The sequence below is a fragment of the Saccostrea cucullata genome, unplaced genomic scaffold (assembly GCF_032062105.1).
Source record: "Saccostrea cucullata isolate Sc308-1 unplaced genomic scaffold, CSIRO_AGI_Scuc_v1 ctg1138, whole genome shotgun sequence".
Classification (NCBI taxonomy): Eukaryota; Metazoa; Mollusca; class Bivalvia; order Ostreida; family Ostreidae; genus Saccostrea; species Saccostrea cuccullata.
In genome coordinates this window covers 60,519-74,612 of record NW_026938083.1, presented here as the reverse complement: position 1 = coordinate 74,612, position 14,094 = coordinate 60,519, and the positions used below count along the sequence as shown (strand labels likewise).

General features: G+C 33.4%; 2 protein-coding genes across 2 annotated transcripts in view; one reads left to right on the top strand and one right to left on the bottom strand.

Moving 5' to 3' along the window:
- LOC134249398 (splicing factor, suppressor of white-apricot homolog) overlaps positions 1-872 on the bottom strand; it is a 43,157-nt gene extending 42,285 nt beyond the window's left edge. The window contains exon 1 of the mRNA XM_062731761.1: positions 636-872. Within this exon, the coding sequence (XP_062587745.1) occupies positions 636-823 (188 nt within the window). The 5' untranslated portion in view covers positions 824-872. The remainder of the gene's footprint in view (positions 1-635) is intronic.
- Positions 873-2,129: 1,257 nt separating this feature from the next.
- The window catches only part of LOC134249393 (vacuolar protein sorting-associated protein 29), a 52,254-nt gene continuing 40,289 nt past the window's right edge, over positions 2,130-14,094 (top strand). Inside the window, exons 1-2 of the mRNA XM_062731758.1 lie at positions 2,130-2,204; positions 2,461-2,652. Of these exons, the coding sequence (XP_062587742.1) occupies positions 2,202-2,204; positions 2,461-2,652 (195 nt within the window). The 5' untranslated portion in view covers positions 2,130-2,201. The remainder of the gene's footprint in view (positions 2,205-2,460; positions 2,653-14,094) is intronic.

Below are 14,094 nucleotides of genomic sequence, written 5' to 3'. Positions count from 1 at the left end.
CTTTCGGAAAAATATGAAAGTGTTGTGAAAATACATATAAAATAACATAATGATGTTTTATTTATTGATTGATAAGGAAAGCAACTGTCAAAAACGACTTTTATCCTAATATGAGGTTTAAAACACCAAACATGATATTTTCACGTGATAGTTTGTTTGTGTATTTGTGTGTGACGTCATGCGCAAAGAAGTCGAATGTCGAGGAGGCGACCAAATTCAAGTGATGCTTCATTTTTCGGTGATAGGGTTGTTTAAACGGCGAAGGCATAATATTTATGACGATTAACAAGTAGGTGAATAATTGTTTTACTGATTTCTCGCGTCTCGGGAGTTAGCTCCGCGAAATAAAGTTGTAAAAGGTAGGCAGAGTAGCGATACCAGGTGGTTTCGCCAGATTCCCAGTTTTCAATATGGAGTCCGCTCTGACTCTCCCCTGCACAAGTCACAATATAAAAGCAGGGGTTAGAGTCAGAGGAATCTCGGATTAGGGCAGTGATGGGGTATACATACATGTTAACCCTGTTCAAACATTCTCTATCATCTGAAAGGCAACTGCTTTATGATTACACAATAAATACGCGATAATGCGAGTGAAATCGAAACCTTGATAATTTTCCCAGGAATTGAAGACCGACCTGTCTATTTGTAGTTTTTCGTCGCCCATCCAAGGAATAAGATGAGATCCCTGGTCGATAGATAATGCCCTCTTGTCATCCTTAAAGAGTTTACATGCATATCCGAACACGAATAACTCTTCTTTATCATCGGTTTGTTTCTCTCTTTCATTCAAGCACAAGCTGGGATTCAGCCAGTCGGCAGCCATTGTAATTCTCTATTTTTCTCAACGGTAAAACTAGTACTTCCGACTCCCGATTCTCTCGGTTTTTTTTTAATCATTTTGTAGAATTAGATTTAGTGCACGTAAACTTGCAATAGAAAGGTATTTAACGTTATATTTCCACATCAAGACATAAAAAACGAAAGATTTTTATCAATGTTTGCAACGGCCTGCCTAATTGAATACCCACAGGGTTACTGTCAGTTATTTTACAGGGTGTGAAATGAAATCCGTATTGAGCGAGGCGCTTGGTTTCAGGATGGAGTATTTTGTGTATTATGTGTTTTTCTAGTGTGTCTAAATACCCTCATTAAAATAAAAATAAAAAAAATTAAAAAATCGCTGAAATTAGCAAGTTTTACAAATGTCATATTTACTGTTTTGATATAAAAAGAGTAAACATGATAAAGGAGCGCCACTCACCATCTTGGGTTTGAGGGAGTGCCTCGGTTCACACTTGATTTAAATCATTATCCATATTTTTACTACCGGTGATCTGTAACAATCCACAGTTCATCACTCGGGCGTGGAAGGGTTATAGATTTATGTGTAGTTATAGCCTCTTGTGCTCTATGGAAGGCTGACAGCAGATCATCGGTCCACACAATTCTGTCCTTGGGATTACGGCCAGCTACTATATTGTCATCGAGTGGTGCGAGGAGCTGTGATGTATCCTGGATAACACGTGATAAGACCTTATAAGCACCAATGAATGAGCGAAGAGACGTTACTGTTTGGGGAGTCTCGCAAGTAGAAAGAGTGGAAATATTTTTATTAATTTTTTTCCAATTTATTTCTAAGATGTATCGGTCAAGGACTGAAAAAATCTACATTCTTTCTCTGGCAAACCGGAATTATTAAGTTTGTCCCGGGCAAAGGCGTCCGGTTTTTACCTGTCCCGGGTTTACAAAAAATGACAAAAACCCTTATAATCGACATTTAATTTCATAATGATTGAATAATTTAGCTATTTGAAGTAATAAACAACCAATAAATGCAAATATCACATACATTTTCAATGCATTAAGCTTAAAATCGCCGAAATTAGTAAACCGGGCTCGCTACCCATTTTAGTCACCTGGAAAAGGACAATCGGCGATAATAATTGAAAAACACAACATTTTGAGTTAAAATTCTCAGCGAAGGCAAAACTTATAGTTATAAACTATGTCTGTAAATTCCATGAAGAAAGAATGAGTATTTATTTCGTAATTATCAAAATCCCGGTTTTCAGTTTCAAAATTCCCGGCCCGGCCCGGGTTTCGGTACCCATTTTAGTCACACTCTAGATTTACCGCCAGCTCTTAGCAGGACTTTTCCGGCAATTAGACTTCCCCCGAATTGACGAAGTTATCCAGTAAAGATGGTACGGTTTTTTCCATAATATATATGTAAATTGCATATTTTTTTTCTCTTTGAAATGATTATTTAGCGTTTAAAAATACACAAGAAAACCTTTTTAACAGACACAATTTATTTTTTCGACGAGATTTTGGGTTATGTTATCGAAGATCAAAACGAAAGAAAAAGGGGGTGTCACAAGACATGAGACTGAGTTGAACCTTCAAAATAGTGTATATAGCAAGTGTTATTTGTGAAAATGTCATGTATATTTCTTTCAGCTGGTCTTAGTACTTGGTGATCTTCATATTCCTCATCGCTGTAACAGCCTTCCGGCCAAGTTTAAGAAGTTGCTTGTACCCGGAAAAATTCAGCATATATTATGCACAGGAAACCTATGCACAAAAGAGACTTTTGACTACTTGAAAACCCTTGCAAGTGATGTTCATGTTGTCAGAGGAGATTTTGATGAGGTATTTTGCTTCAATCATGATTTCAAAATAAGAACAGCAAAAATTATTTGTTAAGGGTGGGACTGTTGGCGTGAGCGGGTTCCATGTTCATTTGCCCGATTTCCCGTTGGCCTGTTTTCCCGTTCGCCCAGAGTCCGCTCGCCCTAAAACTTGTTCGCATAGGGTCCGTTCTCCCTCATTTAATGTAGGGGTGGGACGAAATATTGATATATCGTGATATATGCGAGGGCGATATATATATATCGATACATTTGAAAAAATATCAAAATATTGCCCCAGAAAAATCTTACTTCTGTTTTTCTTTGTTTATTTAATATTTGGGGTTTAATACATAAAATAAATAAGTTAAATATAAATATAGAAGTGAAGTAAATAATAATTAACACAACTGGAGTAAAATATTTTTGTTTTTCAAGATATTAACAACTATTTTGAATAAATTATTCTCATTTGCAAAGAAATTTGTTTATTTCAATTCAAAAAAAAAGATTTTGTAAGCAATTAAAGATACCGTGATACATATCGTATCATGGCTCAAATATCGTGATGCGTATCGATATAGAAAAATTTGTATCGTGCCAGCCCTAATTTAATTTAGAATAAAGTCTAATGAATTTCTTTCCAAATTTTTGGTACATTCGATCGAAATAAAACAGACTGTCAGACATTATGCATATTGTCACAAATGGTCACACTAAATACATGACCTATCAAAGACCTGACAGACCGTCTTCTTATAAATCATTTTTTGAGATCAAAGGGATATTCTTCAAAAGTAAAACCTTCAACATTATCTGTTCACTTCTATAATGGACCTATTAACGTCTCAGTCCTTTAATTGTTTTCAAAACATAGCGCATTAATTTGTAAAAATAACACGGATATATCCCCCTAATTAATATTGATGTTAATCATCTAATTAACTATATTGGTATATAAACTCATATGAAATAAAAAAAAATAACATATATCATTTTTTGTCATTTATTTCCTTTACTAACTTGGGATATTTTTTCTCAAATTCTGATATGAGGAGCAATGTTTATTTACTCTTAATTAATTTTTGATTTGATTCTAATGTTTTTAGAATGACTTAGTGTTTGCAACTATATATAAGTACTGGGAGAACCACATATAGGGTGAACAAGATATTGGGCGAATAATATTTCGGGTGAATGGACTCTGCGCGAACGAACTCCCACGAACAGGTAATGATGTTTTTTGTCGAGGCCTTCCTTAAAGAATTGTTTGTTTGGAATTGCCGTCTGAAGGGTTTCAGACACAGGAGGGAGGGAGGGAAATTATTATTTTTTTTTAATTGAAGATAAATTTTAAATTTTTGATAAAAATCTCAGTAAACAGTATATATATTTTCTGACTTTTAAAAAAAGTATCTACCATCAACAAAAAAAACCTAATTTAACATACCTTAATTTTTGGATTACAGGTCGATGGGGTATATAGGTCGAAAGGCTCATTTTTAGCCTTATTTTTTGAAAAATCCCTAGATAGGACGAACTTACTATATAGGACGAGGCTTTGTTTCTCTATTTTCTAAAGATTCTTACGCAGATACAACGTATCAGAACAGGTAAACCTCTAAAATTACAGAGGTAATTCCGTGACATGAACGTATCAAGAAAATAAACTGGTATTTTAATGAGCACAGCATTTAAATAAAGTTTTATGTAAATGTAGTTATAACTTCTTTGAATTGTTTTCTACTTGTTTTTCTCCAACTTGCCTGTTCAATGCCTCCGTAGTTTCACACTGTTGTTAAACTGGGGGCATAAATAGCACATAAATACGTTATTATTTTACAGCTATAATTTGGGAAATACCTGAGATCAAAGAATAATAATTCCGATTTCAGAACAACTTGGACACATTCCTAGATCTAGTATATTTTATTCAGACATTATTTACCGGTGGACGACAATTACTTCGATGTCTGCCATTTTTATTTTTCTTCTCCAGGGATTTGCTAAAACACGCAAACAACCTTTGACTGGCAACAGTTTATTTCACTCATTTTACATTTAAATAAATATAAGACTGTCACAATAAAAAAAATATTTAATATACTATTTCAATTTATTGCTACTAATAAATGGTAAAAACACTTCAGTAACTGAAGTTCAGTTGTGATCGTGAAAAATTATCCGTATTTAAAATTTTGATATGGTTGCGGTTTTACTCTTAGTACACGATTCGCGACTTCCTAACTTCACAAGATGGCTACCGCATGATGTTAATGGATAATATGTTGAGAAATTATTTATAGATAAAGCAATGTTTCTTTTTTCCTTTGACATCAACAAATATTTCATGGAATTTATTTTGTAAGAAAGCTATAGAATAAATACTTTATTGTTTACAGGAGCATTAATTTTTTTGCGTAAAATAATCAAAAAAATTACGAAAGTTGCACAAATTTGCTTTGAAATTGAAGTAAATTTTACTGATTCGGGGGCATTTTTCGTACAGTCGAGCCTTAAACAGGTCGAATTCTGTATATTGGGCAACCCCAGCAGTTCTGAGAAAAAAGTATCGACCTATATTCCGCAAATTACGGTAGATCTGACACTATATTTCAGTGTTTTGTATGGTGCATGTGCAGGGGTCTAGAATTTTTTTATAACTCGCTTGCCCAAGGGCAAGTGATAAAATAAATTAAAATTTCACTTGCCCACCTTAAAAATTCATTTGCCTAACAAAAACATTAAACAATCACAAATTTTAAGATTTTTATGTTTAAACATCTATTTCCAGGCTTACATTTTTCCCATGGCTCAAATATGTGAATCCCCTCTCCCCCAGTTAAAATATTTATGCTATTTATGTCTCTGATATAGTATACTATATATATTAATATGCTATATTGCATTGTATTTTTGATTTAGATATATTAATACCCTGTATGCTGTATTGAATTTTATTAATTTTTTTAGTCAAAATTATTGTTTCAGTGGATACATTTATTACATAAATTCTGACATTAATCATTTAAATTTCAAAAGTCATCATGGATATAGCCCTCAAATCACATTCGTATTTATTCCGGGAAATCGAAAGAGTACCGTGTTAGGTTTTTCATTTAAACAGCAAGCAAGCATTTCCGGTAGTGATAATGTACAATTTATTTGACGGGAAACGCTTCATACGGCTTCACATAACTTACTGGCTAAGTAAATTAATTCAATTTTCAATCAAAACTCGTGAAAAAGAACAACTCTCAACAGCATTGGTGTCTACTGTCTTTAATTTTTACTTTCCCGAGCGGGTGAGCATGACCCGCAATTGTATACTTCCCCTTACAGATTTTTACTCACCCCGGGCAATGGGAAAGCATAATTCTAGACCCCTGATGTGATACATGTAATGGGCAAAAAAATTGATTAAGGTAGGTCCCTACTCGTAAAAATAACTGGTTAACAGTGCAATTTTTGTCCTGATTTACATTAAGAGATACTTTAACTACTTCAAAACAGGGATTTATCAGGGCTGTTTTTACTACCGGTAAACGGTACCTTTCCCCTCTTGAAAAAGTTGAAAAATTCCCCTTTTTCAGATAGAAAATTCTCCGATGAAACAGAGAATAGTTAAAACATCGTACTGAGATTTTCCGTTTTTGTCCGATTGAAGTTTAACAGCATATCCTAATTCACCATCCTAGTCATTCAAACGCTTTTAAAAGAGAGAGTAGATTATTCAAGCTTCTATTTGATATTGAATCGGTAAACGTGCCATGTCCATGATGTCAAAATTACGTATGCGATTGCAGAGTTAAGAAAAGTGTAGATGAGTAAGATGGAGCTTAAATCACTATGAATCGGAAGAATGGAGTAACAACAAATACAATGTTAGTAGTGAAACATGAAAAACGGAATTGATTTGTGAAATATATTGAGAGAAAAAATTAAATAAAGTACTGACCAAGTTTAAATTTTTTTTCCCTGTTATTTAATATATTGTCTCAAAAGTGAAGTTTTTGTGGCCTTTGTAAAGGTCTACAAATGACCCTCAGAAGCTCTAAGAATGCAGGCTTTTGCTCCATTTATTTAAAAATTTTCCGGGGGGCATGCCCCCGGACCTCCCTAGAATACTCGCGCCTCCGGTGCTCAGATCGAGCCTGCGGCTCTCATTTTTCCCCTTTACATATAAAACGGTAGTAAAACAAAATAGCTAGATAAATCCCTGCAAAAGCACAAAAAATAGAATAATCTATATTTGTATTGAGATAGGGTGTCAAACACTCATGCACCCTCTTGTAACAAAAACAAAATCCCGACTGTTATAAAGACAGTCTACATTTTATGTCATTGCACATGGCAAATAAATTTTTTTGAACATAAATCACAAGGATAAGGATAATAATGAATAATTTCAGGCTATGGTACACATTACTGGTTAAAACTAAGAAAATATTGAAGAATTAATCTCATTTTACTAATGAAGTAACAAAGCTCAAAACTCAAATAAAGCTCTCTATTAGAATAATTAATTTGTTTACCCTGATTTTTTTGTCTTTATTTATAGCAACCGATGCTTGAAGTATCTTTTAGGCATGATAAATGTATTGGTCATCTGTCTTTTCACCGAGATATGGGGTAAAACATACAGGTACCCCCATCGCAGTTCAATAGCTCAAGCCTTTTATGTCCACAAAGATATTCATAAATCAGCTATAAAGTGAAATATTCTTTTGAAGAACAATTTTATCAAAATTTACACACCCTTTAAAAATTTTATTCTCAATTTAATTCTGAAATTATTATATATACAGCCTATTACAGGGGACATGTCCACTACTAATGATACGACTTTCCTAGATGCCTATTACTACTTACAAAAGATTATAAGCAAGATATTTAATGTCTTTCAATCAAAATTATGTCTAAAATTTCATATACATCATTAGTAGCCTATGTTGATTTTTTTAATTATAACTGAGTACCGCCGTTCGTATGTAGAAAATTTGCCGTCAAAAACGAAAGTAGGAAAATCCCATCTGCACAGCATATCAATTGTGCACAAATGAAAACAATAAAGGAAAAGTATTATTTAATGACATAAAAGCAAATTATTTGCCACATTTTCTGTATATAGACATAAGAAATATTGGAGTTGTACCAATGCAATCATAAACGTATACTATCAATATAACCCCCTAGGCAAATATATACTGCATCTGAAATTATTTTCTACGAATTATTGACTTATACCTAAATCATCTATATCAACTAAAACCGGCTTCAAATTTTACTGTATACCTGTTTTATAGACGATATATAAGTCAGGTGGGAGAAAATATGAAACTGCCATTTTGAAGAGCGACACTTATCCCTGATGCTCATAACTAATTCAAAATGATTATTTTCACCAATTTTTTCCTCTATAACTGTTGACTTATGCCCAAATTATTTATTTCAACTGAAACCAGTGTCTTTCACTGTATAATTGTTTTATATACGACATATAAATCAGTTCTGATAGAGTTTGTAACCTCTATTTTGAAGACTGTCTGAAATCATTGATAGTCAGTTTGAAATATTTTTTCTGTACAATAATTCTGTTTACTTTCATCTTTAATAGAAAGAACAGTATGCATTTAATTCTTCTTAATTATGTTGACAGACCTGAGTCTGCGTGAAGTATTTTCACTACTGATAAACATGATGAATACATGTACAGTATAATTTGTCCAAACCGGCTACCGCCGGTTCCATAAAATTTGGCCGGTTTAGACAGAATCCGGAGTGCAGGAAAAATGCAGGAAAACATTACTTTGAAAATTTCGTTGTTACTTTACAAGTTCATTATTATACATGATATGAAATATAATTAAATGATGAAATCAATCAATATTTTGGAGTCTAGAAATTATAAAATAGTCTCTTATGACTTACTGTATTTTCTTGTTTTTCACGAAGTTTGAAAGTCGGGTGAAATGTAACCTACATCAAAATTTACAGGCACGCGCAATATAGGCCTACTATATATCAAGCGAATCACGTTTCACTTGTCAAAGAGCTCATTCAATGTAAAAAGAGTAATGCACAATTATTTACGATGTGCTAATTATTAAATTGAACTTTTAATTTTTATGTAAAAAATTATGTCTTCCCCCACAGTATTGTGGCGCCATTTTGAAATGTGTCCGATTTTCGATCCCGATTTATATATTTATTTGTAAATCGCGTACATATTTTTTTTTTTTTGTTATAATGTGGTAAAAGGATCGAGTTAAAACAAAATTATAATTTTTTAATTGTAATTCAATCATATACTAGTAATTTTTTTTCAACTGGGCTGTGTCACCGCCGCGTTTCACTGAGTTCGTTTCATGGCACTGCTTATGTAAACACAGTTTATCGAATCCACCACAAAAGGTGTTAATTGCTTTGAAGTAACTCAGGTGTGGCCGGATTAGAGGAAATAATTACCGTTAATTATGAGCAGTTGGGACCAGTATGGCCGTTCGGAATACAGAATAGACAGTATCCGGATTACACAGAATTTTTTCTAATGAATTAGTTAAAGAAGTGCATGGGACTAAAATTTATAGACGGAATGGACAAAAATCCGGAGTACACAGAGTCCGGATTAGACAAATTTTACTGTATATGCACTTAGTATGAGTAGCATCCAGTAATTGTAACTTTGGTGAACGATCTAAATTCCCAATGCTCATAATTTATTCATAATAATTAGTATTCTGATTTATATTCTCAATAATAATTAAAGTAATCTTACATTTCTACTTGTAGTAGACTTTTTAAGCACCGTCCTTTGACCAACCACCCTGACTGGTGGTGTATTCAAAATTAATTTTTATTATTTATTCGTTCATAATTATATGTGTTTCTCGTTATTTATCTGTTAAATAAGAACTGGTCAGAGAACTTTTTTTCACCTTATATTTTGGTTAAATACAGATTTAAGGTTTGTTACCAGACTTCACGGTTCACCTCTGTTCACACCTTCAATTGGTATCAATCGACCATGGGGAGCTGTGTTTGTTAGTTTATATAATTCTTTATTCAATAACTTTAAGCCATACGGCTCATCAGTATGTATAAACAAAAATACATAATGAACGAGTGGCGAGAGTCTGCAGGGGATGGAACCCTAGTGTCCATCTGCCTGACTCCCATACTGATACACCAACAGATATAAAATATTTCCAATTCTCCATTATTACATGAAAAATTACTATAGTATATAATGCATGTATACATATGAATTATATTATTCATTATTTCTTGTAACAAATATACAATATATTTCCAATTCTCCATTATTACATGAAAAATCACTATAGTATATAATATACTAGTATGTATACATATGAATTATATTATTCATTATTTCTTAATTTCATTGCATGGAGAATAAATTTCCCTAAACCAATTAAAACCCTAACATCATGAGAGCTGAGTAACTGAGTAAGCTTGTACATATTTGGAGATCTGAAATAATATGGTTTGATATATTTTTTCCTTAAACATGTTAAAGTTTTATAAATAGGACATTCAAGTAAAAAATGATATTCATCTTCTTTACAGTGATTATTACAAAATTGACATAATTATTAACATACAGGTAATTTTTGACACCTGTCTGAGATAACGCCCATGGCGTGGTTCACCTCTATTAAGAAATGACTGAGGGACTGTGGCATGTTTTTTCTTCGTTTTTAAATACAAGTATCTGTTCAATGTATAGGGCTGTATCAATATATCGATATATCGATACGTATCGATATTCAAGAAAAATATCGTATCGAAAAGTAACTTCCAATACGTATCGGACAGACATTTTTTCTTCAAATTCTGTTTAAAAGATGGGAATTTCAATCACCAAAGATTATTTTTTTACTTTTTTGAATTAAAACCTTCAATAATTACATAATTTCTAAGGAAATAACAGTTTCTATAATTATTACAAAATACAAAGAGAATTTTTTTGGAACATATTGATTTCACTGTCATCTAAAGTTTTAATTGAAGTGTTATTTTTAAAGACAATGAGACAAGAACTTTACAAAGGGTAATAAAACACTTAATTGTTATGAAATGTATGCATTAAAATGATTTAGAAGCCTTTTCTGATGGACTTGTTTCAGAATCCAATATATCGCATATCGCTTTAAAAAACATTGTACCGTATCGTATCGAAATTTTTGGCTCAATACACAGCCCTATCAATGTACCGATTAAATGTGTAGCCATTTACTTAGTATTCTCTGTGATATAGAAATTTAAAAGATCATTTAATAATTCTGTACAAAGTAAAAAAAAAAACCCAATAAAAGCTCTAAAATTTGATTTGTCTTGCCTTAATTCTTTTAAGATTAAAACAAACAAGAAAACAAAAGAATCTATGACTTCAGATACTATTACCGTGGAATTAAAATCAGTGGAACACCGCTTTGATTTGAAGCGACTAAAATCCCCGGGCATGCGCAGAAGCCAGTGATTTGAGTCGCTTTTTCTCCATATATTCTATTAAGAGTGACACTGAGCAATAGCGACAGAATTCACGGTTACACCTTCATTTGACCTCGCGCTTGTGTTTTAAATCGATTCAATTTTCTGCTACATACTGTATTAATCTCGATCCTTGCACAAAAATACCCCCAATCATCTTTATACACCCCGCCAACATTTCTGTAGACGTTGTTTACGTTTTTGCTAATGTTATATGTACCATAATTTTAAAACTGAAAACGGCTAAATGCGGCTTCCGGTTTACCACGAGTAGGCCCCCACTTTAAATTAAAAAAAATCTTTCTATACTTTTGCTCAATAAATTTTTTTCAGGAGGGGGCATTTCAATGAGACGGGAGGCAATTCCAAACAAACTATAATTTTATTTTGGCCTGATTTTCATGACAAGATACTTTGCACTCATAGTTATACATTTCTGTAATAACACTAACCTGGTTTCCTGAACCAGTTTACGAATGCACTTGGCGCGAACTAATTAATAGTCATACATAGAATTAGTTTGTTTCACTTTCATTTACAGGTGTGTTTTGTTTTTTTTTTTTGTTTTTTTTTTTTTGGAATTAAGTTTCATGGACTTTTTTTTTTCAATTGATATTTTGCTATGGAAATTGGGAAATTTACACCTTTCTTTTGGGAAAAAAGGTACCTTTGCATTGGGTACAGGGCCGAATATCTGCCCCAGATTTAGAGAATTGAGAGCCCTGTCTTCACAATACGTATCGCGGTATTGAACATGTCAGAGTCTTTGAAGTCAGTGTTTCTGTGCACCCACGTAACATGGTATGTCACAGTTTTGATGATAAATATTTTTAAAAACATTTTCATTGTCTTTATTAAAACAAATTAAATCAAATTTCTTTTGAAATATTTGTTGTGCTTTTTCATAAATATTTCATAATTTATTCTAACACTGAAAATCTGTAATCATGTAAAATATGGAGACAAATATTACATGCGGTAATTATGAAGATATCAACTGTGCTGATTGAGGTGATAATCCAATGTAAGATAGTGATCAACTCACACGATGCATTTAAAAATCACCAGCCGAATTTTTAGCAATGAAATGTACTAACTTCGGTACGAATATGACCTCATTCTGGGATATATCATATGAAAAATGAAAAAAGAAAGAAACGGTTTGCGAAGAAATAAAGATAATATTAGCGATTTTAGAAAGGGTTTGTTACCCCCCCCCCCCCCCCCCCCCCCCCCGTTTTCCTTTTCTACAATGCGATTCGAATTAACTGGTAAACAACTTCATCAGAAGTTTGCAATATTATGTTACATTATTGTAATTTTTTTTAAAATCATAATCTACGGGATAATGCTTATATGTGTCTAAAAAAGGATAATTTTCAAAGTACTAGTATATGTAAGTTTGTAATCAGCGATGTGATGAAATTTTGGGGATGAATTTCGCTGGATGTCGGTTGAGTGTGATATACAAACTTGATGTGGTCAGAGCTAAAGAATTTGAAAGATGTGATAAAGAAACAGCGCTCCAGCCCAGCGGCTGTGGCCCAATATATACTTTTTAGCTCACCTCAACGAAGTTGGGGGGAGCTTATGTGATACCCTCGGCGTCGGCGTCCCGGGTTAAGGTTAAGTTTTTTGGAGCAGTTTTCTTTTTAAGTACTTCTATGTCCTATATTGATTAGACATGCATGGAAGATGTTTCTAGTGTGTTTCACTGTACCAGTCAAAGTTGCAGATGCTGCAATTTCAGTAAAGGAATGATCAGGTGAATGTTTTTGGAGCAGGTTAACATTTTTGGTGCAGTTTTTGGTGTAGATCTCATTTCCGAGTAACTATAAGCCCTATGTTGACCAAACTTACATGGATGGTACATCTTAGGATGCATACTACCAGACTTGCTTCGGATGCTGAATCTGACCTACATTTTCTGGTTGAGTGAACAGGTTAAAGTTTTTGGTGCAGGTTTCATTTCGAAGATACTATGAGCCCTATAATGACCAAACTTGCATGGATGGTACATCTTAGGATGCATTCTACTAGACTTGCTTCGGATGCTGAATCTGACCTACATTTGCCAGTTGAGTGAACAGGTTAAAGTTTTTGGTGCAGGTTTCATTCCCAAGTTTCTATGAGACATATAATGACCAAACTTGCATGGTTGGTACATCTTAGGATGCATACTACCAGTCTTGCTTCGGATGCTGAATCTGACCTACATTTTCCGGTTGAGTGAACAGGTTAAAGTTTTTGGTGCAGGTTTCATTTCCAAGTTACTATGAGACATATAATGACCAAACTTGCATGGATGGTACATCTTAGGATGCATATTACAAGACTTGCTTCGGATGCTGAATCTGACCTACATTTTCCGGTTGAGTGAACAGGTTAAAGTTTTTGGTGCAGGTTTCATTTCCAAGTTACTATGAGACATATAATGACCAAACTTGCATGGATGGTACATCTTAGGATGCATATTACAAGACTTGCTTCGGATGCTGAATCTGACCTACATTTTCCGGTTGAGTGAACAGGTTAAAATTTTTGGTGCAGGTTTCATTTCCAAGGTACTATGAACCCTTTAATGACCAAACTTGCATGGATGGTACATCTAAGGGTGCATTCTACTAGGCTGGCTTCAGAAGCTGAATCTGACCTACATTTTCTGGATTAGTGAAAAGGTTAGTTTTTTTATACAGGTTTCATTTCCAAGTAACTTTGAGCTCTATGTTGAACAAACTTGCATGGATGATACATCTTAGGATGCACACTAATGGACTTGCTTCAGATGCTGAATTCGACATACATTTTCCAGATAATAGACCTTGTAAAAGTTATGGGTGCAGGTCTATCACCAAGAAACTATAAGGCTTATATAAACCAAAGTTGCACAAATGATGCATCAAGGGATGAAAACTCTCAATCTTGCTTCAGATGCTGGATTTTGATTACA